At 36.8% G+C, this 22,965-nt stretch overlaps 1 protein-coding gene across 7 annotated transcripts in view; it reads left to right on the top strand.

Moving 5' to 3' along the window:
- Window positions 1–388: 388 nt before the first annotated feature.
- Window positions 389–22,965, top strand: part of LOC145986773 (lysosomal proton-coupled steroid conjugate and bile acid symporter SLC46A3) — a 28,087-nt gene continuing 5,510 nt past the window's right edge. The window contains exons 1-7 of one of the 7 annotated variants that reach the window (XM_083121174.1): window positions 389–467; window positions 942–1,051; window positions 4,601–5,498; window positions 8,811–8,912; window positions 10,917–11,054; window positions 13,374–13,457; window positions 19,007–19,163. In XM_083121174.1, coding sequence (XP_082977300.1) covers window positions 1,040–1,051; window positions 4,601–5,498; window positions 8,811–8,912; window positions 10,917–11,054; window positions 13,374–13,457; window positions 19,007–19,163 — 1,391 coding nt within the window. In that variant the 5' untranslated portion in view covers window positions 389–467; window positions 942–1,039. The other 6 variants (XM_083121171.1, XM_083121172.1, XM_083121169.1 and 3 more) reach the window with 6 other exon arrangements.

Raw genomic sequence — 22,965 nt, 5'->3', positions numbered from 1 at the left:
TAACGCTTGGATGAGTCTTAGCTTGCATTCCGCAGGGAGGAAGTCACGGAAACGATTCAGATTCCTAAGTGTTCCATAAGCTTTCCTACATTGCGTCTTTACATGTTCTGTCCAATCAAAAATTTCGTCAAAAATCAGACCAAGATTTTTAGCAGTGTTATTCCTGACAATGGGCAAATTGTTTATTTTGAGCTCGAACTTAATATTTTTAATTAACGACCTTGAATAATTAGAACCAATGATCATGAAAGTGGATTTTTCTGGATTTATTTTAAGACCGTTAGATACACACCAGGGAAACATTGGTCCGAACAGGGAAATTTTGCCCCTTGGAAAGGGAAATTGTGTCCTCATATTGTGGCAACACTGTATCATATTCGAGTGGAACCAGCCAGAGAGCCCAGAAGCGTGCCGTTTTCCACACAACGTTATGCAAGGCGCTGTACTGAGACCTACGGGAAGAAACTGTACGCATTTTTACCCATGTTTGAGAGCGGGGGTCGGGTTGTGTTCAATTGGTACTACCAGAGGGCCAAAATAGTTAGAATATCACCGATAGATGGCACGGCAGTCTGGAAAATATGAACAAATCCTGATTCAAATACCCAGCTATCAGCTGATAAGTATTAAAAATGGACAAACTTTGAATGTAGGTAATTGACAAGTTACTTTGGGTAATCGAAATGGCTGTAACAGAGATATTAATTAAATTCATTGCGCTGTTATTGAGGAAGGTTTTCTGAGCTAACGACATAAAACGATGCTAAAAGTAATTTCAAACTCACAATAGCTTATCTGCACATCGAAAACATAGGTACGTTGTTATTCAAAGTATAATAGCATTTATTAAAATCTTAATGCTTTATGTCGAATTTTTTCGTTTCTTGAGTGTGTGATAATTCTAATCGCTTACAATGTATACTTTGTTTCATGTTTTTCAGGAGTGAATCCAGCAGCTGTCTAGAGATAAGGATGGACTTGATAACATAGCCACTAAGGTCAAGCACTCCCAGTCACAGATGGAAGAAAGTACTTAGCGATGACTGAAGAGGCAAGTAGTGCACAGGAAGTCGAAATTTTTAGTATAGATATGGTAAATATTTTAAAATCCTTATTTTCACATTGTCCAAGAACATGCAATTTCAAGGCAGATTTCGTTATTTTACCTTGGAGATAGTTACTTGAGCAGCAAATTTTTTTACTTATCATGTGCAAACAACATTCAGAGCTGAAATTGTTTGTTTGGAGGCATTCGTTGTCCAGATTTTGTTAGCTATATTTCTCCAACTTTGAACAAGCTATATTTCTCCAACTTTGAACACTGTTTACAGTGTATTTTGTATACCATACTAGGTAACGGTTCCGAATGTTTCATGATTTTTCGCAAGATTTAGAGCAGTATTAGGAAGTGCTTTAGAATACTGGAAACGATTTTGGAAGTAAGTTCCAAGCTTGGACAAACTAATTAGCACACTTAAAAGGTACACTAAGTATTAGTTCCAGAGAAATTATGATTTGAAATGTAGCTTTTTATGGGTTTTCGTGGGAAGCTTGAAGGGGGTGTCGTGCTCAAGACCAGGTGTGATAAGGTGTTTCAAAGATTTAGGAATGTTATTTTAATGCTAAGAGTCCTAAACCTGACCCACATATCAGTGAAAGGATTTAGAAACTTTTTATTAATGTTAAGAACCTGCCTAACCTAACAACCAAAGCAATGAAATACCCCTTTGCACTTCATTCACAGTCAATTCAAATCCAAGATGACACAAATGGCTACTTTCAATCACATAAGAGTATATCACAAGGAAAAATTGTTGTCCAGAAATCACGCAGCAAGTAATCGCTAAGATTCTGAAGTAGACGTAATTAGAAATTGAACTGTGTGTAAAAAATCCCTGTGCATCATGATAAATTCAGAATTAAACAATTGGAACTTGGTCGCCATACCATTTTGTATTTCATATAGTCAGTGTTATTGAAGAATTGTGTGATAGGCATGGCATGGCATAATCCAAGGAATTATAACTTGTACTAATGTATTTTTTAAAAAATAAAGAGGGGTGTAAGTGGTGACCGTTTCAGAAGGCACTCAAAAGTCAAGCTCAGTGGGATTTACGTTGTGTGTTGTCCATATGTGTTTGTGATTGTCCTTCCATCAATTTGATCACATCCTCCTCATCTTCGCAATTAACCAAAAGTGGCAAAAAAGCAAAGTAAAATGAATCAAATAAAAATAAATTAAAAAGTAAAAATGGGCTTATAGTGTTTTATTCAATATATCTTAAACAGCATATCTTATTGCTACTATTATTGTAATGAGTCAGTTTGATTTGACTTTTATTATGTAGGTAGGCCCCAGATTCTTGTGCACATGTACATTTTTTTCTGAATGAATATAATTCTAGATATACGTAAGTGATTGATTTAGTTTATTTTACTTCGCGTTTTGTGCCTCTTGGCTAATTTGCGAAGATGCGGATGAGTGAGGAAATGATGAAATTGATGAATGGACATTCACAAACAACCAAGCCCGAGCGGGATTTGAACCTGGGGACCCTTGGCGTCGCAGCGTGATGTGCTAACCACTCGGCCACAGGGTCCGGCATATATATATATATATATATATATATATATATATATATATATATATATATATATATATATATATATATATATATATGTGTGTATATATATATATATGTATGTAAGTGCATACTGAAGAGGTTTCCTGATTATAACCCGTCTAGTTCACCGTTTTTTTTTTGACAAAATTTCTCGTTTTCCCCAGTTTTGTAACCAAGTTAAATTAATCATTCATTCTAATGACAAAATACATTTTTTTGACACAATATAAGTGCAAATTAATGGGAGCTTGGAATTTTGCAGATTTTTCAGGATATTCACGCATCTAGTTGGTTACAAAGTGCAACACTGAGTGATCAGCGGCGTAGCACCCACGTAAGGCTTGTAAGTCCACCTTTCAAGTTGAAATTATTGAAAAAATGTATTTCTTTCCCATATTTATCGCTTGAACGCACATAGCAATATCAGACTACAAGTAGAACTTTTAACGAAACAATTGAGGACTTGCTTTGATTCGAGTTGTTTCTCTGTAAGACTTCTTGAGAGGACTTACGTGCGGGTGAATGGAAGAAATGATTTGGACTCGCCCATGGCGGGTGTGTTTGCATACGTAGTATCTTCTCAACCAATGACAGGGCGCCCCGATTCTCAGGCACTGTAAGCATACTGTAAGGTGCATTACAGTGGGTGCTAACTGGCGAGAATTTCTGTCCCCACTGCGTCTGACTCATGTTTGCCACGGTCCGAAGAGAACCAAGAAAATCGACTCCCGTGTTGTTTCAACAATGCTTGACGGGAGGTGTGGCTAACAAAAACGGGTGCCATTTTAAATGTGTAAACTAACCATTAAGTTAACAAAGAGATGGTATAATGTTGGATATTACCTTCATTAGAAGAAGCGAAGTTAAAGATAAAAGAGGAATGTCCGGCAATCCTAGATCCCCACAAAGTTAGGCACGTGCATCCCAGTTGCCCGTAATGTTAAAAGCATACGCGTAATACTTAGCGTTATGATTTACAGATTATTTTTTTTACCTTTTCCTTTCACTAAGTTGCTTGATATGCTTTTCTAAATGTGCGCAAATATCGTAACCATGATAATGAGTAATATTCTCGAATGCATTTGCATTTGCAAATTGTATCCTACGCATTTCGCAAAAATGTTTTTTTAGTGAAAGAAAAAAATAAGAAGAATAAAAATATCACATGACCTTTCCAGAAGAAGGGTTTGTGCCCTTAACTAAGCTGAATGCGAAATTTGTCGGATCGAGTTACAGAATAAATGAGAATTTTCATTAAGTAATACATATGCTATTATTGTTAACATAGTGTGTGTGCATTTTGTGTTTGAAATTGAGTATGCCCATACATGACTTAGATTCAAATAGATTCTATTTAGTTAAAATATCTTTGGGTTTTCTTTATCCAATATTCAGGTCAGGTTTATCTAAGGAAGTCTTACACCTTTCATACAATCACGCTACGCCACTGCGAGTGATCTACTTTGTTGATTTGGTGTCTGCACAATTTGCATTATGTTCAAGAGTGGTGTACAGTGTAGTGTATAGTCATGTGGTACATGCTAACCAATCAAACGAATGATCGAAAGCGGCAGGAAAGCATTTTTTGAATCTTTTCTACTTGAACACCACTTATCTATTGGTTGAGCACGGTTTCTTTGCACCAGCCTGGAACTGGGATGCACTTGTGTCAAAAAGTGTATCGAACTGGACAGGGCTTACATATCACTTGTTTTGTGTTTACCATCCTGCTTGTATGCTCGTATAAGTAAGTTCGGCTGTTCAGACTTGTGTTCTTAGCATTATACAAAATTGTGCTTCTACATGCTCAACGTGAAGAATGAGTTATTCAAGTCAGCGCACGTTATACTGTAAAAACTTACTTGAAGTTACAGGTAGCAAGAGAAAATAATTTACCACATGTTTTTTAAATGTAAATGCATTATATCTATAGATTGTGAATTACCACACATGAATGATGCAACTTTATCTTTCAGGTTGTTGGAAATCGAAGTAGGAACAATCAAACATGTTGGAAGAAGATAATAGGCATTTTCCACAATATAACTGTGGAACCAGTGCTATGCCTTTACATGTTAGCTTTTATGCTGACTTCAGTGGTGGAACAGTCATTCTTCCTCGACAAAGCTTGCCGGGTTAACTTGAAATTTCCAAGTGAAGTTTGTGACGATATAGAACACAGCCCAGATTCTAACAAAACAGAAGTCCACAAAGTGGTTTCGAACTTCTTGATGTACAACGACATAGTCGGACATCTAATTCCGATTATTTTCTCATTGTTTCTTGGGTCGTGGAGTGACAAGCATGGTAGGAAGATACCAATGATTATGGGAGTGTTTGGGAAAATGGTGTACTCTTTCATGATAATTGTGAACTCGTATTGTCCAAGCTGGCCTCTTGAGTACATTTTGTTCACAGCCACTTTACCTAGTGCCATGACAGGTTCCGACGTAGCCATATTTATGTCAACATTTAGTTACCTAGCCGATATCACAACTCCAAAACAAAGAACTATCAGGGTAGCCATGATGGATATTGCGTACCTAGTAACGCTTCCTGTTGGTATTGCGTTGGGATCTGTGCTCTTCCAAGCCGTCAACAAAAGCTTCGGAATAATGTTTTGCATCAATCAGAGCCTTCTGGTTGTGAATATTTTGTACACAGTGTTCAGGATACAAGATCGTTCTAGGAAGCAAATGGAGGCCATTGCAAGTGTTGAAGAAGAATCTAGATCAAGGAACTGCTTTTGTGAGTTCATCGACATCAACCACCTCGTAGACTCCTTGAAGGCAACTTTCAGAAAAAGATCAGGGAAGAGGAGGATGTACCTGTTGCTGCTAATTGTCTCCTTGGCATTCTATACCTTTCAGAGAGGTATGTGTGAAAATATCATATCATTCATATATAATTCAGGTAAAAATGTTAACATCATGTTTGAAAACCATTTATTGTATTTTAATTCCCTTGAAATTGTATTCATGTGATGAACCTAAGGTCATTCAGCATTTTACCTGTTGAGCTGGTAATTTTTTTGTCAGATATGCTCAGATTACTGCTGAAAACTGTTTTCTGGAGATTTTCCTCAAATTTTTACCTATTGGTGGCTTTGGCATAGTTATGATAATAATAATAATAAATTCTTTATTTGCGTAGACCCATAACCATGGGTGTGGAAAACGTCATACAATACCAAATATTACAAATGGAGTAGGATTACAATGAAAAGAACAAAATGCAAACACAAAAATACAAATAAATCATATGGGTTAAACATAAACAGTTATAAGTGTCACATACTAAACTTGGAAAAGAGAAAATCCAAATATAGGAGATATACAATATCAAATGAATTTTAAAAGTAAAGTAAAAATAAAGTGTTCCCCTGTGCTTAGCACCATGCCATGAAGGCATATAGGGGGTGTGGGGGTAATATCCCACACTTTCTTGATCCGGTCGTCAGTGTGGGTGATGTGATCAGCACCACACCCCTGACCACCTTTACCCCCCAGGTTTCCCCAGGTACCCATGTTAATCGATGCTGGGTGGGTGCCGGGGCCGCTTCCAACGTTAGAAAAGTTCCCGGATTTGAACTGGCTGGGGATCGAACCCGGGACCTTTAGCATGGTAGTCAGACACGTTACCGACAGCCACCGCGGCCACTATCAAATGAATTTAAATGCTTCAATTTACTAATCCAGTTTAACTATTGAAATTCATTGAGATTATGGAGAGGCATATCTGTTAAATACTGTTTAATTACTTTCAGTTTCTTGTGATTGTCTGTAATTTGTTTGATGTGTGTGGGAAGTTTGTTATGGTATTTTATTCCTGCACCATGAGGTGATTTGTCTGAAAGAGCAAGTCTGCGTGCTTGCATGTGCAAGTTCTCTTTTTGACGTGTATTGTGGTGATGGACGGTCGAATTCTTATCTAATTTAGGGTGTTTTAGTACATATTCAATTACTTTGTAAATATATAGTTAATGAAGGATACTTTGTAAATAGATGTCAATTGAAACATTTTTTTGTTTTAAGTAAGCTTACCAGAACACTATAAACAAAGAATAGTAAACAGTGTATTCACTGTAAATATTACTAGGAAATGTGAGCAAATAATGTGAAATTGACACATTTTCAGATCAATAATAATGTCCTTTTTTAATGATTACTGTAATTGCATATTTATTTAATCATCACTTTGCATCAATTGGAATGTTTTTTCTAAAAAGAAAATGTACTTTTCAATATTTTCTATATTCCAGGCTGTAGAGTAATGAATTCCCTCATGACACAAATAATTTCCATGTTTCTCCTACTGGGGGAAGTATTCTTAATCCAAATTATGTGATGTTCAAAATATATAGGATTTATAATTTTTTAAAAATTGCTCCTGAATCTTCGAGATTAATGATGAAATTCAAACTTGCAAAGTTAATTTACATTGCATGGCCATTCCATGAAGAGGACAAATAATGTAACCACATTTAAGAATATGTTTCTTGTATGTCATAAAGATTGATTGATTGATTTGTTGTTTTAAGTCCACTTTATGCACAGGAAGGACTGGACCTACAGTTTAAAGTGGGATCCGAACCACTGTGCCATGTGCCTCCACCGATATGTCATAAAGAGAAATGTCATTTTGTGTAACATTATTATTACATTTTGTTTTGTGTTTAGTCAGTATAATATTTAACCAATACAGGCACACTGCCAATTCCTATCATTAGTTTAAAATTGTTGCCATTTAAGAGTATTTCCAACAATTTGAATATTAAAACAACTGACATTTCAACACAAAATCCAGCTTTGCCCTACAATTTTAGCAAAGAGTTAATGAAAATATTTAGTTATAATTTGCAGGGTATTCAGACTTAGCTGTAGTTCTGTTGCTTCTTGTACTTTTCAGTGTTAATGCTGTAAATTTTTATTGTTTTCAATATTTTTACAATCCTTAAAATTTAAGCATCTATTCTCTAATTTGTATTAGATGTATGAGAGGATATCAAAAAGTAATTGAGTAAATATTTTACAGCCAAACGGAAATGTATTCACAAAAACTGAAATATACATTTGGAAGTATATGTATTTTGCCACCTTTCCATGAGATGGCAGGTGTGTGCACCTTGTGCACGCCGAGAGGCATTTGTTTCAAAATGGCAGCTACAATTGAGACGTTTGACACAGTTGAGCTGCGGAGTGTGATTCGGTTTCTGTGGTCAAAGGGACAGAAACAACCTGAAATCTATAGTGGGTTGTGTGCAGTGTATGGTGACACGTGCATGACATTCAGAAATGTCTGTAACTGGTGTGCAAACTTCAATGCAGGGTGTGTGAATGTCTTCGATGAGCCACGTTCTGGACGGCCTCACACATCCCACACACACAGCTTACTGTCTTGTGGGACATCCAGGGTGTCATTCTTGTTGATTTTGGGGTAAAAGGAGTAACCATAAATGCTTCTGCATATTGTGCCACACTGGATCGTCTACGAGCTGCTCTGCTCCGTAAACATCCAACAAAATCTCTGGAGGAGGTCATCATTCTCCTTGACAATGCTTGTCCCCATGTGGCTGCATCAGTGACGCAAAAAGTCAATTCCTGGCATTGGGAAATTCTCAAGCATCCATACAGTCCAGACCTGGCCTCCTCAGATTTTCAACTGTTTGGCCCACTGAAGGAACACCTTGCTGGCAAACACTTCAGCTGCGACACTGAAGTTGTGACAGCCGTGTATCATTGGTTACACGTCCAGCCTAATGATTTCTACCGCATGGGCATCGAAAAATTGGTGTCACGGTGGGACAAATGTATAAATGTGAATGGGTGTTATGTTGAAAACTAGAGTAATGTTCAACCTTCAAAATGTATATTTCAGTTTTTGTGAATACATTTCCATTTGGCTGTAAAAAATGTACTCAATTACTTTTTGAGATTTCCTCGTAACTATTTTTTTGATGATGTCCATACCAATGTAATATTGACCCATTGATAAATCAAAATATATGATGGAATGATTGAATAGTTAAAAGAATATCTTCAAAAAAAATGTCAATTCCTTCTGCAGCATATTATGTTTCACTGTACACATTTAAAAATCATTTGAATACATTATATTCATGGCATGTTTTTTTAGTTTTCATGATGTAAATGAATAGTCACACTCGTTGCTTTTTTGTCCTTTCAGATGAGCGAAATATGGGTTTCCTGTATACGCAGCTTCGTTTTGATTGGGACATGCCAACCTACAGCCAGTTTGGGTCATATCAATCGGGAATATTTGCAGCTGGTATTATTATTTTTTTTAATCAGTATTTTTTGGAATGAGTAAAAGTAATTTGCGAAAATAATATTAAAAGCTATAAATACAAGTAGGTAAGGTTTGTTGAATGATGGACATTAAAATTTGACTTTGTTTAGTTTAATGAAAATGTGCTCTATTTCACCACACCACACTCTCCCCCTCTCTTTTGTTAATTAATCTTATGCTAGATGACTGAGACTCCACCTTACTTACTAGTCAAGGTGGAGCTTCGGCCACCATTAAATAATCCTCCCAGGCAATCTGTTCTCTTTTGCACTTTGCACTGTGACAGCTCATATCGATACCTTCCCCAAGCACATCCTGTGTTCGGGGACTACCAACATAAGAACACATAGCAAAGATAACTAGGGCTGAGCCGATACCGATGCTGATACTCTTACTGATTCCCACCGATACCGATACTCGATAATTTGAATAATTAAAATTTGTTCAAAATATTGACCAATATTGGTGTGTAAATATGGTCCTTCAATTATATGCATCAATTTACCAAGAAATTTGCCTTGAATATTCAAGAATTACATCAGAATATTAAAATAGATATCATGTAATCTCAAAGTATAGTTTTTCGTGCAAAATTGGTGCAAAATACATAGAAAGTTTGAATTTTGCATATTTTACAGCATAATTAGACTCCGCGAAAATGTTCCGCTGCATTTTTTCGGACCCCGTGAAAGCCCAATATGCCGGAAAAGTATCGGCTGATATCGGTAGATGAATTCCTACCAATACTTTCCGATACATCGGCATCGGTATTGGTTCTGCTCTAAAGATAACCTACCTTGAAGCCTGAAACAAACCAGTCTCTGAAATGTTGGTGTGTATAAAAATCCAAGTTCAGCGATTAAAAGACCAAGCAATACAACGTGGAGATTAACATTTTTTTTTAAAAAAAAACAACATGAAATCTAAATTGGAACTGACTGAGAAAATATTAAGGTAAATGTCTGTTATATCGGAGACACATTTCTTTATTTTTACAGAAGAAACTACTTACGGAAATGAGTTCGGTTAAGAATGTTGAAACACTGCATATCCCCACTCCAAATCGACAAAACACAAGAAGACGTGCGATGATCCACAGCTGTGCGCGCCATATTGTATGTTCCGCAATGGAAGAAAGGACCCAAAAGAATTACCCGTAATGTGAAAAATTGAAGTTATTTTCGTGTAAGAAGCATAATGGCACCTTCAACTATGTTCCGCAATACACAATTGGTAAGTACGAACCATTTAAAACTGAAAATATTCAATAGAAATGTGTCTCCGATATAACAGACAATTACCAATATTAATGCCATTGGGCATGTTTTTTTAACCTGACATGTACAAATAATACAGATCAGTCATTTTCTCCTATCCAGATTTTTCTTCATTAGTTGTGACAAGAAAGTATGAATTAACACTTCAGTCACATACAACAAACATGAATCTGAATTACAGTAGCTCTGGACACAATAAATAAGATTGACATAATTGCATAAGTCACAACATTTGAGTGTGTCCGCGGTGGCTCAGTCGGTAACGCATCTGACTACCATGCTAAAGGTCCCGTGTTCAATCCCCGGCCGGTTCAAATCCGGGAACTTTTCTAACATTGGGTGCGGCCTCAGCGTCCACCCTGCGTCGAATGACATAGGTACCTGGGGGAAACCCTGGGGGGGTATAGGCAGTCAGGGGTGTGATGCTGATCACATCACCCCCACTCACGACCGGATCAAGAAAGTGTGGGGCATTACCCCCACACCCCCTATACGCCTTTATGACGTGCTAAGCACAGGGGAGCGTTTTACCTTCTTTTTACAACATTTGAGTGATAGTTGGAACTGTTAGTATGACAGCAATGTATAGAAACTACTTCAAGTGGTCTGATGCAATTTTTTTTGGGTATTTTGTTCAATCAATATTTATAGCATGTGAAAAAAACCATCACATAAGTGTGTAATGTTGTGTCGTTTATTTTGTCAGGAACGCTCATTGCGCTGCCGATCATGAACAAGGTTCTTCATTTTAAAGACACGGTCATCATAATGGTTGGGGCCACAATGAACATCATTGCTCGGCTGGTGTATGGTTTTGCAGGTGTGCCCTGGCTTTTCTATGTGGGTAAGTGTATTTCTAATCATAGTTATAATTAATTGCCTATTTCATTTGAAATTATTCTTTTATAATGTAGGGGTGGCTACATGTATGCAAAATGCCTTAATTAAAGATTGAGTTCCACAAACAAACCAAGTATTAACTGTAATTTATGGTCAGTGTCTGGGTGTGCAATATATTTTCTGCTACAAGTGACAGCGTAGAGAAAAATTAGGCATTCTAACATTTCCTAGTTGTATAAGATTGACATTGTTATGAAAAACTATTGTATTTAAGCAAGTGACTTGTATCTTGGTAGTATGTAGTTTCTATAACCCTTAGATGCAGAAGCTGATTTTTCAGTTATTTTCACTAATGCCGAGCATGTTTTCAGTGGGAAATTTGAAAATCTGCATGCTTCTAAATGAAATTTTATATTTCCGGGACTAAGAACGTCAGATGTACAAATGATACCTCGTTTTGCTCAGTATACTTTGGGTATAATCCTGATTGGGGGGGAAATCCATAATCAGTTAGAAGAAAGAAGGGAAAAGTAACTATTTTTTTACATGAAATTTGAAATTCATCGGACCCCCATGCAGGCAGACTACTCCAGGATGTGAATCTCCAAAAGGTACGTGCATAATACCTGGTATGTTTGCCATTGATGTGGAAAAATTTACGCACTATTGCTAAAACAAAATTTTTCAAAGCACTTACACCGAGCATGTGCTGGGGAACACACACACTGAACAAAAGTTTAAACTCAAATAATTTCAATTCATCCAACTCGCTTTGTTAGTCTGTCATACCCTCTGCGGCAACTTAACTAAGTAAACAGGTGAGGCAAGGGGCTAAAATAGCATGACCTTCAGAAACAAGGCAAATCATTCAACAATACTTCCTTTGTAATTCTACGGCGCAGTTTTGTGAAACAGCAAAGAGCAGCCGGCTGTTTTCCAACCCTTTGTTGGCGGCTTGAGGTTTCTGACTTTCTTTCCCTGCCACCTCCCACCACCCCCACCTGTGCTTCTGGCACCAGGAATGTTGGAAGGTCGTACTTCTATTGCCAAAAGTGTGTTTTGAAACACCAAAATTGAGAAAGAAGAAAGAGAAAATTAGTCGCAAAAAAAGAAAAAGAAATCACAATTTTTCGGACATCGCCTCCCCCCCTCCAAATAGTAACAATGAAGTTAAACTTTACTAATTATTAACTAGACTCATGCAGAACTCAAAACGTGTATCTCTGATCATTATCCAAGTTACAGTATGTTAAAAATGTAACATACTACAAGAAAAAGCACAAGCCATCCTTAAGGGAATACCTGCTGTGACACCCATGTCACGGCCCGTCGTTTAAGGGTTAAGTAGTTGCTGCTGTTGCTGCCTATTGGTAGTACTGGAGGGGAAGGGGTATTGTATATTTCAAATTGCTTGTTCTTAAATGAAATGTATGTTACATGATGTTTACCATATTTCTTCATAATATTTATGTACAGGGTTAGTTATATATATTTCCTCTATAGTTATTAACTATAGAGGTTCTTATATGGAAGGAGATTACAATATGAGTCTATTTATTATTTTAGTTTTATTTTGCCTAACTTGCTTGAAATTACTGGGTCTCCCCGATGGCGTAGTGGTAGCATCATCACCATGTAATTCATGGGATCCTGGGTTCAATACCTGGTGGAGGGACAAGTGGTTCAGATCCCATTTTAAACTGTAGGTCCAGTCCCAGTTACTCTTACTGTGCATAACGTGGACTTAAAGCAACAACTCAATCAATCAATGCTTCAAATTATTCATTATTTGATGGGATATACTTATTAACTTCATTGAAGATTACTGAGCTTTATGCTAATTAGCAATGCAGACCAACTTTGAACTCAATAATGAGTATTGCTAAAGTTTCAGTTTTCATTATTGTATTGTCTTCATTAATAATATAAATTGGAAGTTCTAAACTTGTTGCATAACAGTCGAATAACATGGGTACCTGGGGGAAACCCTGGGGGGTAAAGGCGGTCAGGGGCATGATGCTGATCACGTCACCCTCACTCACGACCGGATATGGAAAGTGTGGGGCATTACCCCCACACCCCCTATACGCCTTCATGGCATGGTGCTAAGCACAGGGGAACACTTTACTTTACTTTTTTACTAAACTTGTTGCACATCACTGTTACTCTGTGACATTAACTAAGCAAAATATAAGTTTGATTGAAGTTATTTTTTTATGATTTGTTACAGATTGTAGTTTATTTGAGTTTATTCATTATCAATCATATTCTTCAGCATGTTTTTCTCTTCTTTCTATTTGAACTTTTGCATTTTTCTTTTTAGGTGCTACAATTGCTTCTGTAGGACCTGTGATAGCACCTGTTATACGGTCAATGGTGTCCAAAATTGTCCCAACTGCTGAGAGAGGTAAGTGTAGCTTGCTGTTGTTGATTTTATTGCATGTGGATGTCTCCAAATACTTGATTTAAATAGCATAAATTGTGCATGTAATACAGCAGCAAAGGAAAGATATGTTTAGTGGTGACAAGGATGGGATGTGTCAGTTTCATTCAATATTTCTGCCAAAGTGTTTGCCTGTGAAGTTGAACGTGCACTTGTAGTATCCTGCAAAAAAGTCAAGTGAGAAGAAGTTGCCTCAGTGGCCAAAGCACCTTGAGAGTGTTCACTCAGTTCCGCCGCCAAAAGTTCGGGATTAGAATACTGGCCTGGGCATGGGTGTCTGTTCGTCAATTTCACCTAATCATCATTCATCTTCATCATGGTTAACCTGAAGTGTCAGAAAAGCAATGCCAAATATGACAAATGCAATTACACCTATTGAGAAAGAGGTGGTTGCTACAGTGTAGATTTATTCACATATTTTGAGGACCTCTGTGATAGCGTAGTGGATAACATCACATTGTAAAGAAGGAATCGTGGATTCATTTTCCAGTGAAGTCACATTGCACAGTGATTCAGATCTCACTTTAAACTGTAGGCTCAGTCCCAATTAGCTCATCTGATCAAAATGTGGACTTGACAACAAAGAAACAACTTTTGTCACACTTTTTTGAGGGGTAAAACTGTGACACCAATGTCCAGTCCTATGGTTTAGTGTTCAGACTTCTCCACTGACAGCATCCGAAAAAAATAAGTCAGGAGGCAGAGGGTAGTCATGATTAGTTTATAATAAATACATACCGTATTTACTCATGTATAATGCACACTTTTTTCCAAAATTTTTGCCCCCAAAAAATGTGGTGTGTATTATGCACGGAATAATTCAGACAGCCAACATGAAACCGTACAAGGTCATTAAACGATTTTGTGACACTTGCATTGATTTTTCATGTTATGGAACCGTTATATATTGTTGTAAGGCTTGAATTCTGTAGTTTCTGAATATGGCAACAGTATTCCATTCAATGTGCAATGCGGTTGAAATAAGCTATCACAAATTGAAGGAACGTTCTGATTTTTATGGTACTAATGAAAGAAAAGATGAGGAAAAAGGAAATAATAATTAAAATGTATTACTGGCCAAATAATATGACACATATGGATATGTAAATGCCATAATGGAAGAAATCTTGTGCTACTAACTGCTAGTTTTAGGATCCTGAATGTGTCTCCTATAAATGTTACGTTAGTCATGGTAAAAGTATATATTTTGAAGTTTTTTTTAGAAAAATTAAAGAGGCAATGAGCAAAACTGCATATAAAAGTCTAAAGGTCATGTCCCACAATTTTTCACTTTGTAATGTAATGTTCTGGGACATCAAGAAAATCAGTACCGTTCTGGTGGATTATTTTCCTGTAGTTTACGGTTATTACAAGCATAAGAAAACAGTTTTTTCTTTGTGACGTTTCAGGAGAACACACGCTCCTTTCATCAGACATTTATTTTCATTTTGACTAAAGATACAGTTATAACAATGGTTAGTAATTTTTAAACAAAAAGAATCTGTTATATAATGGATGTTGTCAATGTTACATTGTTGTAATATAGCAACTTAACTGTGAAAAAAGCAGTGTTGATGTTTTCTGTTACATTAAATTTTAAAGATGGTGGCTTACTCCATTTGTGAAAAAGAAAACTCCACACTGGATCTATGTTACCATTTTCATTATTTAATTTATTCCAGTGTTCTTCTGCAATGAACGAGGCTTCCCAGACATGCAACTCTGTGTTTCCCGTTAATCTTTTTAAAACCCTTCTCTTTTTAATCAAATGCTTCTCTTCGATGATATGAGTTGACAAACCTGTTCTTGGGTTTAGATTTATAATGTCCAAATCATGTTCGTGCCATCTTATTGCCATTTTCCTTGCTGTTTGTCCCACATAATCTTTTGAACATGAACAACTTATATTATATATTCCTGTGGTTTCCACATCTGGTAGCGAGTTTCTCATTTTGAATTCATTAAATGTACATTCCAAACTTCTTGGTGATTTAAAAACAATTTTGAAATTAAAACTTCTAAAAATTTTTGCAATTTTATGTGAGAATCCCTTGTGGAATGGAATGCACACAAATTTCTTTTCAACAGATTTTTCATCTTTGTCTGTATTTCTCTTTTCCTTTAGTTTTCTTGCAACTTGTTTTTTGATTTGGTTTATTCTGTTAGTGTGAAAGCCATTTTCTTTTGCTATATTAAAGAGCCTTTCTTCTTCATTTTTGATATCCTCATTATTAGAACATAGTCTTTGTGCTCTCAGGAAAAAATTTAAAAATATGTTATCCATTGTTATACGCGAATGTTCTGATTTGGCATGGATGTATTTTTCCCCCGCTAATTTTTTTCTATGGACTGATGTTTGAATTATTGAGTCAGTTGTCTTAATTTGCAGATCAAGGAAAGAAATTACATTGTTATTCATGGGTTCGCAAGTGAATTTTATGCGACGATGTGATTCATTTAACGATTTAAATACGTCCATGATGGTGTTCTCATTTTTAGCAATAATTAGCACATCATCTACATATCTGATGTAGAGTTTGATATCCGCACCTATCGCATTAACAATTGGAGATTCTATGTAATGAAGGAAAATGCTGGAGATGATTCCGGATACTGGGTTTCCCATTGATAGACCATTATTTTGCTGATAGATTTTGCCATCAAATATAAAGTAATTGTAATTTGCACATACAGTAAACCATCGAACCATTTCCCATGATTCTACTGGGTTAACCTTCATCTCAATAAGCCATCTGTGTAATGCATCTGTGGCACCTTCTATTGGGACACTAGGATATAAATTTTCTACATCAAAACTTGCAATACGATACTCACTATTCCAAACAATATTTTTTAGTTTCTGTTTCACTTCATATGCATTTTTAACACTGAATGGTGTTTGTTGTTTAATTATAGCAAGTCTTTCAACTAAATATTTGGATAGTTTGTATGCAGGATGTGTGAAAGTTGCAATGATGGGTCGTATTGGAGTTCCCGGTTTGTGAGTTTTTGGTAGTCCAAAGGCAATCGGCAGGGTTGAATTTTTGACAATGAGTTTTTTCTTCATTTCTCTTGGTATCGTGATACTGCTTTCAATTACTTTCTTTACCTCATTTATTATTTTAGTTATAGGGTTTCGAGAGGTTTCTGTGAAATTGTTTAATTTGAAACATTCTTCCATTTTTTCTTTATAGTCCTTAATTCGTATAAGGACAGGTTTATTTTCCTTGTCCGATTTTATTAAGAAAATGTCGTTTTCTTTCAACCAGATCTTGAAACCATGAACTTTTTTTCCCAACCTTATATGCTCTTTCTCCCGTTCTGTGTATTTTGGACCTCTGTTAGTTCTTCTGTTGTATTCAAAACTTAAACGTTCATCAAGAGCATCATGTGTGAGACTTCGTAATTTTCTTTTTTCCTCCTCATCATCTAAGAAATTCAGTGCTTTCTCTATTGAAATCACGAAATCTTCCTTGTGTATATAAGCACTACCAACTGAAAATTTCATTCCGAATTGAAAAATTTCTATATACTCATCAGGTACCTCAATATCCGTAAGATTTATAAATAATCTGTTGTCAATGTTCTTAGTTTCTATTTTACCAGTGACATTAACTGCTTCCCTTCTTTCATTGTTGTTGTATATAACTTGTTCTTCTTGAATTAGCTGGTAGAATTTCCTATCAAGTCTCCTTTCTGAAAGCTTGCTGTAGTGTTCTACAACTTGTTCTGTAGCTCTGTTTACTTTATCCCATATGAGTGGGTGCAAAGAATTTGACAATGTTATGTGGAGATCATATGTCTTTCGAGAAAGGCTGTCCAATTCTGAGTACGAGTCCCTGATTAGGCGTCCTATCATTAACATTTGTAGCTTTCCTTTAAAATCACTGGTGTAGGTATTACGAGTTCGAACTTTCCACTTCAAAAAATTTGGCACTATATTGTTTAACTTGCATCTTCTCAAAAATCTGATTCTCTGAAGTGTCGTTTGAATCTTGATTTGATATTTCTGGAATGTACGTACCTCTCTCCCCGTAATAGATGAAATAAATAAAGAAGTTCTGGTGGATTTTGAGCATGCACCTCCCGTCACATGGGATGCGTATCGGTGATATTTGTTGGACGAAAAATAACGGAAAGTAACTTCCTGAGCACTGCAAAACCATAACATAATTTTGATCTTGTTTTCTACTATTACAGAATAAATAAGGTGGTTAAAGAGTGAAAGCTTTGGGATGCTAAACACAGTGGAGTGAGAGGGCAGGAGTGGCATGGGTTGGTGACTTATTGTTTAAACAAGAGGATATTGTCCTCTAGGTCCACAGAGAAAAGTTGACTCATTGAATACCAATGATGTCATTCACTGTTGATCGGCATAGCAACAGCTTCATGACCTACAACTAAGATACCAATTTCTTGGACCTGGATTGTACTGCGCATTATGTACGAGATATAATTGTTTGTCACTTTTCCCTATCAAAAAACAGCACGTGCATTATACATGCGTAAATACGTATTTAGGCTAAAAGAGCATTTATTTATCAATCTTTTCGTGCTTGCTGGGGGAGGCAGTGGCAGGGGGCTGTAAGGAGTTTCTTTAAGTCCATTGTATGCACAGGTAGGCTAAGCGAGACTGGACCTACAGTTTAAAGTGTGTTCTGAAAAATGATGTGCCTCCACTGGGTATTGAACCTGGAACCCCTTGATTACAAGGTGATAGCGTTACCACTATGCCACTGGGGCCATAAGGAGATGGACAGTTTGAGCAAGGGGTCATGCACCTCCCCTGCCATCCCTCTGGACTTCTCAGTCTATGATTATTATCCTTTTTATACACATTTATCCATAAAGTAAAATGGTTCTCTTATAATATCCAGAAGTTGATATTAACTTTGTTAGATGATGTTTAATATTCTGCAGTGTGAACCTTTGTGGGATAGTGTCATTGTTTTGAACCCACTTAATGCTCAGATAGGCTAATTGGGACTGGAGGTACAGTTTAAAGTGGGATCTGAACCACTGTGAACTGCTCCTCTACTAAGTATTGATCCTGGGATCCCTTGATTACAAGGCGAGAACTGTAACAACGTGAAGGTTTGAGGAGATTGTATGATGTCTTGTAAACTATTATGATGTACAAGAGCTCTCAATACTTGATCAATTTGAAATTCTTGAAACACTAGAGTGAATCACAATTTGGTTGTGCAAACATATGCAATGGAATCTTCATTTTTACGTTCCCAGATTTTACATTTTTCCGTATTATATATTCAATCTTGGTGGTGACAACATAGCAAAATGTTATAAAATGTTCCCGCATTTTAAGTTCTTTTTAGCTTGGAAACGTAACGTAAAGATTTTACTGTAATTAACTAACATTTATGTAGAAATAGAGATAAAATAATTATTTGTTTTTGTCACTATACATTTTAGTAGTATTTATGATAACAACATACATTTTTTTAAAATTATGAAATAGATGCAATGAAGATTTTAATTTTTGTCTTTTGCAGGCAAAGTGTTTGCCATCTTAGCCTCAGCAGATAATGCTGTGCCTTTGTTTTCTGGAGCCATATACAGTCAAGTTTACAATGCATCCATTTCAACATTTCCTGCGGCAATTTTTTTTGTAACTTTAGGCGGGCAGCTGATTGTCCTGGTGTTCATCACGTAAGTACATTTTGACATTTAACATTCTGTAAGTCACTTGTTTTCATTGTTCTCTTTATCCTATTACCTGATGCATATCTATGTGTGCTTCTGATTATGGCATTTACCAGAGATGAAGATTCAATTCCTAGGGTGGGAAATCTCAGGTAGGAATTTTTCTGGAAAGCTCCCAGTCTTTGGGGTCATCCAGTTTCTGATCAATGTGTTCCTTGGGAATAAAGGTACTTGGAATATGGTGCTGATCACACCATCTTCAGTATGGACAAGACCAAGGATTTGATGTAAACTTTGCGGTTATGCTTTTTCTAGTACCTTTGTGGAATATATCATAAAAGAATGAACTGATACAATTTTCACAACACCAACAACGTATGAATATAAAAGGTTCTGCTAAAATAATTGCATTAAAAGCATAATATATCATCTTCTTGCTCTCTTTCTGCTTACACCAGCCTAATATATAGGAGAAAGTGTGTCTTTTTTTTGACTTAGGAAAACATTTCAGAGAATATACATTACCTGCTTCAATGTATCCATCAACTAAGAGTACTTAGTCAATTTCCAGTTTTCAGCAATAACTTGATGTTATACATTTCAGGTTGGTTGCCTAATAAAGAATGTTTTTGTTTTGCTGCCAAGAGTAATATGTAACCCTGTTTTGTTTGGGAAAACTGAAAACTGTCGTAGTAAATGGATATTGGAACAGTGAAAATATGTTGTCTGAAAATTCTTTGGGAACAATGAAAAAAATGCTACATGCAACAAAAATTTGTTGAGATGAGTCTCAGGCATGCAGTAAGACATGTAAAGTTCTCATGATGTGCAGAAAATATTATTAAAAATCACACAAAAGCTCTCTAGCAGTATTGCTTCTTTGAATTGTTAATTTTCAAAGCTCGTTGACTTTATCATCTTAGGTGTCTGAGACGTGGGTTGTAAAGGCATTTTGTTGAAGTATAATCGCTGATAATTCCTGGGACTGTATTTTCCTGACAGGGTTTGCATTGACTTGAAAAAAAAGCAAAACAGGAAAGGTCTGGGAAATCAACTTCCAGCTTCGAAAGTCAGGGACTATTAAATATGGGTGATGCACATGCCACAAATATGATTTTTTATTTACATATTTGTAAGTTGTTACACTGGGTGTTCCTATGTAAAGAGAAATACTTTTAAATATTGTCTCTTGCAACTGCAGCCAGTACTTTAATGTTTGTACTTGCAAAATAGAAAAATTTACTTAATAACACACCCTACGATATGGATGGAATTTTTTAAAAAAAAAAAGAACTGGAAAAAGATCTAAGAATTTTATTAGATAAAGTGAGCGAATCTTTGCAGTAAACATTGATAATATTTTTGCATACATCTATATATCTATATCTATATTTATATATATATATATATATATATATATATATATATATATATATATATATATATATATATATATATATATATATATAAACACAGGAATAGGATCAGAAAAGGTGCCAGTAGGGCGGATAAACACTAATGATGAAGGAGACAGTAAACACTTTCCACACCAAGTGAAATTATTCTATATTTCGCGATCTATGTCGCATTTTCAAGTTGAAGAAAAAAGATCGGCGTTACTAAGCGAAGAGGCACAGAATACTGACCGTAGCGTCTCTACGATCAGTGTTGCCAGAAACAGTTGATAGATGACGAGAAGTACTTTCACCAGTGTTTACTGTAAGGTGGGTGGGTAATTTTGGGGAGGAGAGGAAAGGGTTACTGGTTGGCTAGGTTGAGTCCGGGGGGTATAGTGGCGTGCGTGCCTGTTATGTAGGCCCTTTCCCAGCGCCTGCGGAAAGATGTGTCAAAGCGGGGGGGGGGGGGGGGGGTTAAAAGATGGATGATGGCAACACGGAAGCAGTTATTGAAGGTGGTGTTATGGCTGTTGGTGTGGATGGCAACAGTGAAATCGGAGTTTTGGGTGGAGGAACGGTGATTATTAATCCTTAGGTTCAAGGGGGTGGAGGTTTCGCCTATGTAGAAGTTGCCGCAGATTTGGCAGATGAGGGTGTAAATTAGGTTGGATGAGTGGCAGGTGCCCTTAGGGTGAAGGGTGAACTCGCCTGCCGCTGTGGGGATCAGGAGGGTGGGGGAGGTGATGAGCCCCATGCAGGTCTTGCATCTGGGTATGTTGCACCTGTGAGCTGGGGGGAGTGGTGTGGATGGGGTGGGAGTGTTTCGGACCAAGATGTTTTGGAGGTTGGGGGGGGGGCGACGGAAGACGACCCTGGGTTTATCCCGAAAGATGTCCCTGGTATCAGGATCACTGTGCAGGATGGGGAGGTGGGAGTGGAGGGTATGTCTGATTTTCGTAATATGGGGGTGGTATTGGGTGATCAGGGTTGGAGGGTTGGTTTTAGGTTGTTTGGTGCGGTTGTGGGAGTTGGCTCTGGTGATTTGTTTGTTGATGAGGGTGGAGGGATAGCCACGGTTGGTTAGGGCTTGGTGCAGGCGTAGGTTGTAGTTTTGGCGGGATGAGGGGGATGAGTTGAGGTGCTGGCCTCTGAGGGCAAGGGAGAATGGGATGGCTTTTTTGGTGTGGTAGGGGTGTGAGCTGGAGTAGTGGAGATACTGGAGGTGGTTGGTCGGTTTAATATGTATGGAGGTTTCCAAGTGGTCTCCCGCAATGTGGATGTCCACATCTAGAGTCGTTTTCACGTTCAGAAGACACAACGGCGCTTATGGAGAAACCGCACAGTGTTGCCAATACAGCGCTAGCTCATGTCGCCGGGAAATCATGACCTTCCTTCACAATGAAGGTGTTACATATTTTGTATATATAATGATAATTATATGTAATTATTAATATTAATATTATACTGTGAACATTACAGTTACCATTTTTACTATGATCCATTGCGATCACTACACGCGCGAGTGTAATGCACGAATATGACACTTCAGAAATCACTTAAAAAAGTAAAAATCACTGAGAGCTCACACAACTGAAAACACTTTTTCGGGAGAGGGAAAAAGTCTAAACAGACCAAAGTAGATCTCTCACTCAAGTAAGGGGAACCTGGCACATGGGTTAAATTTACGTTGCAACCCAAACAAACAAATGAGTTATGGCCCACGTGAACTGATAAGACGTGAATGACTCAAGCAAGGCATGTCATATTTCTATCTTGAAGTCCCATATTTTGTCACGTGTTTGAAAGCCTTTCAAAGGTTAATATGGTGTCTATGAATTTATGTGTACGTTGGAAACTGAAAGGTGATCTTCATTTTTTTTAATGTTGCTCACAACAGCAGCATTGGAAATAATTGTCAATTATTAAATTTAAGTAATTTCAATTCTATTATAACAACCTGAATGAAGTTAATATTTTTACTGAATGGAAATAAAGTAACAACTCGAAAACTTGGTGGTGATAGCCGGAATGCTGCGGTGAGTCGGCTCAAGATGGCCAGACAACGTCTCCTTACTTCGCGCGCGGTTCGGGTTAAAAAGAAACTCCAAATGCATGGAAGTAATATTTCTGGGAACCTTTGAGTGGTTATAAAAAATAATGTCATTATTTTCTCCACAACTTTGTCGCTGGAAGTTTTTACTGGGAATTACAGAACAAAAAATGGCCAGCGACGACATTTTCTACTGCACGAATATAAAAAATCTCCACATACTTTATTTGAATATTTTTTAATGCGAATATGCTTTAAAGTATTGATAAATTCTGAGTACCACCATCTCCTATGACAATTAAAAAACAGTGTCAATTTTTTTAATAATGAATGCTTCAATTTTATGGCATGTTTCAACGTT

This window comes from Lepisma saccharinum, chromosome 4, assembly GCF_977018435.1.
Source record: "Lepisma saccharinum chromosome 4, izLepSacc3.1, whole genome shotgun sequence".
NCBI lineage: Eukaryota > Metazoa > Arthropoda > Insecta > Zygentoma > Lepismatidae > Lepisma > Lepisma saccharinum.
The sequence above is the reverse complement of the archived record's forward strand: the minus strand, read 5'-3'. Positions and strand labels throughout refer to the sequence as shown.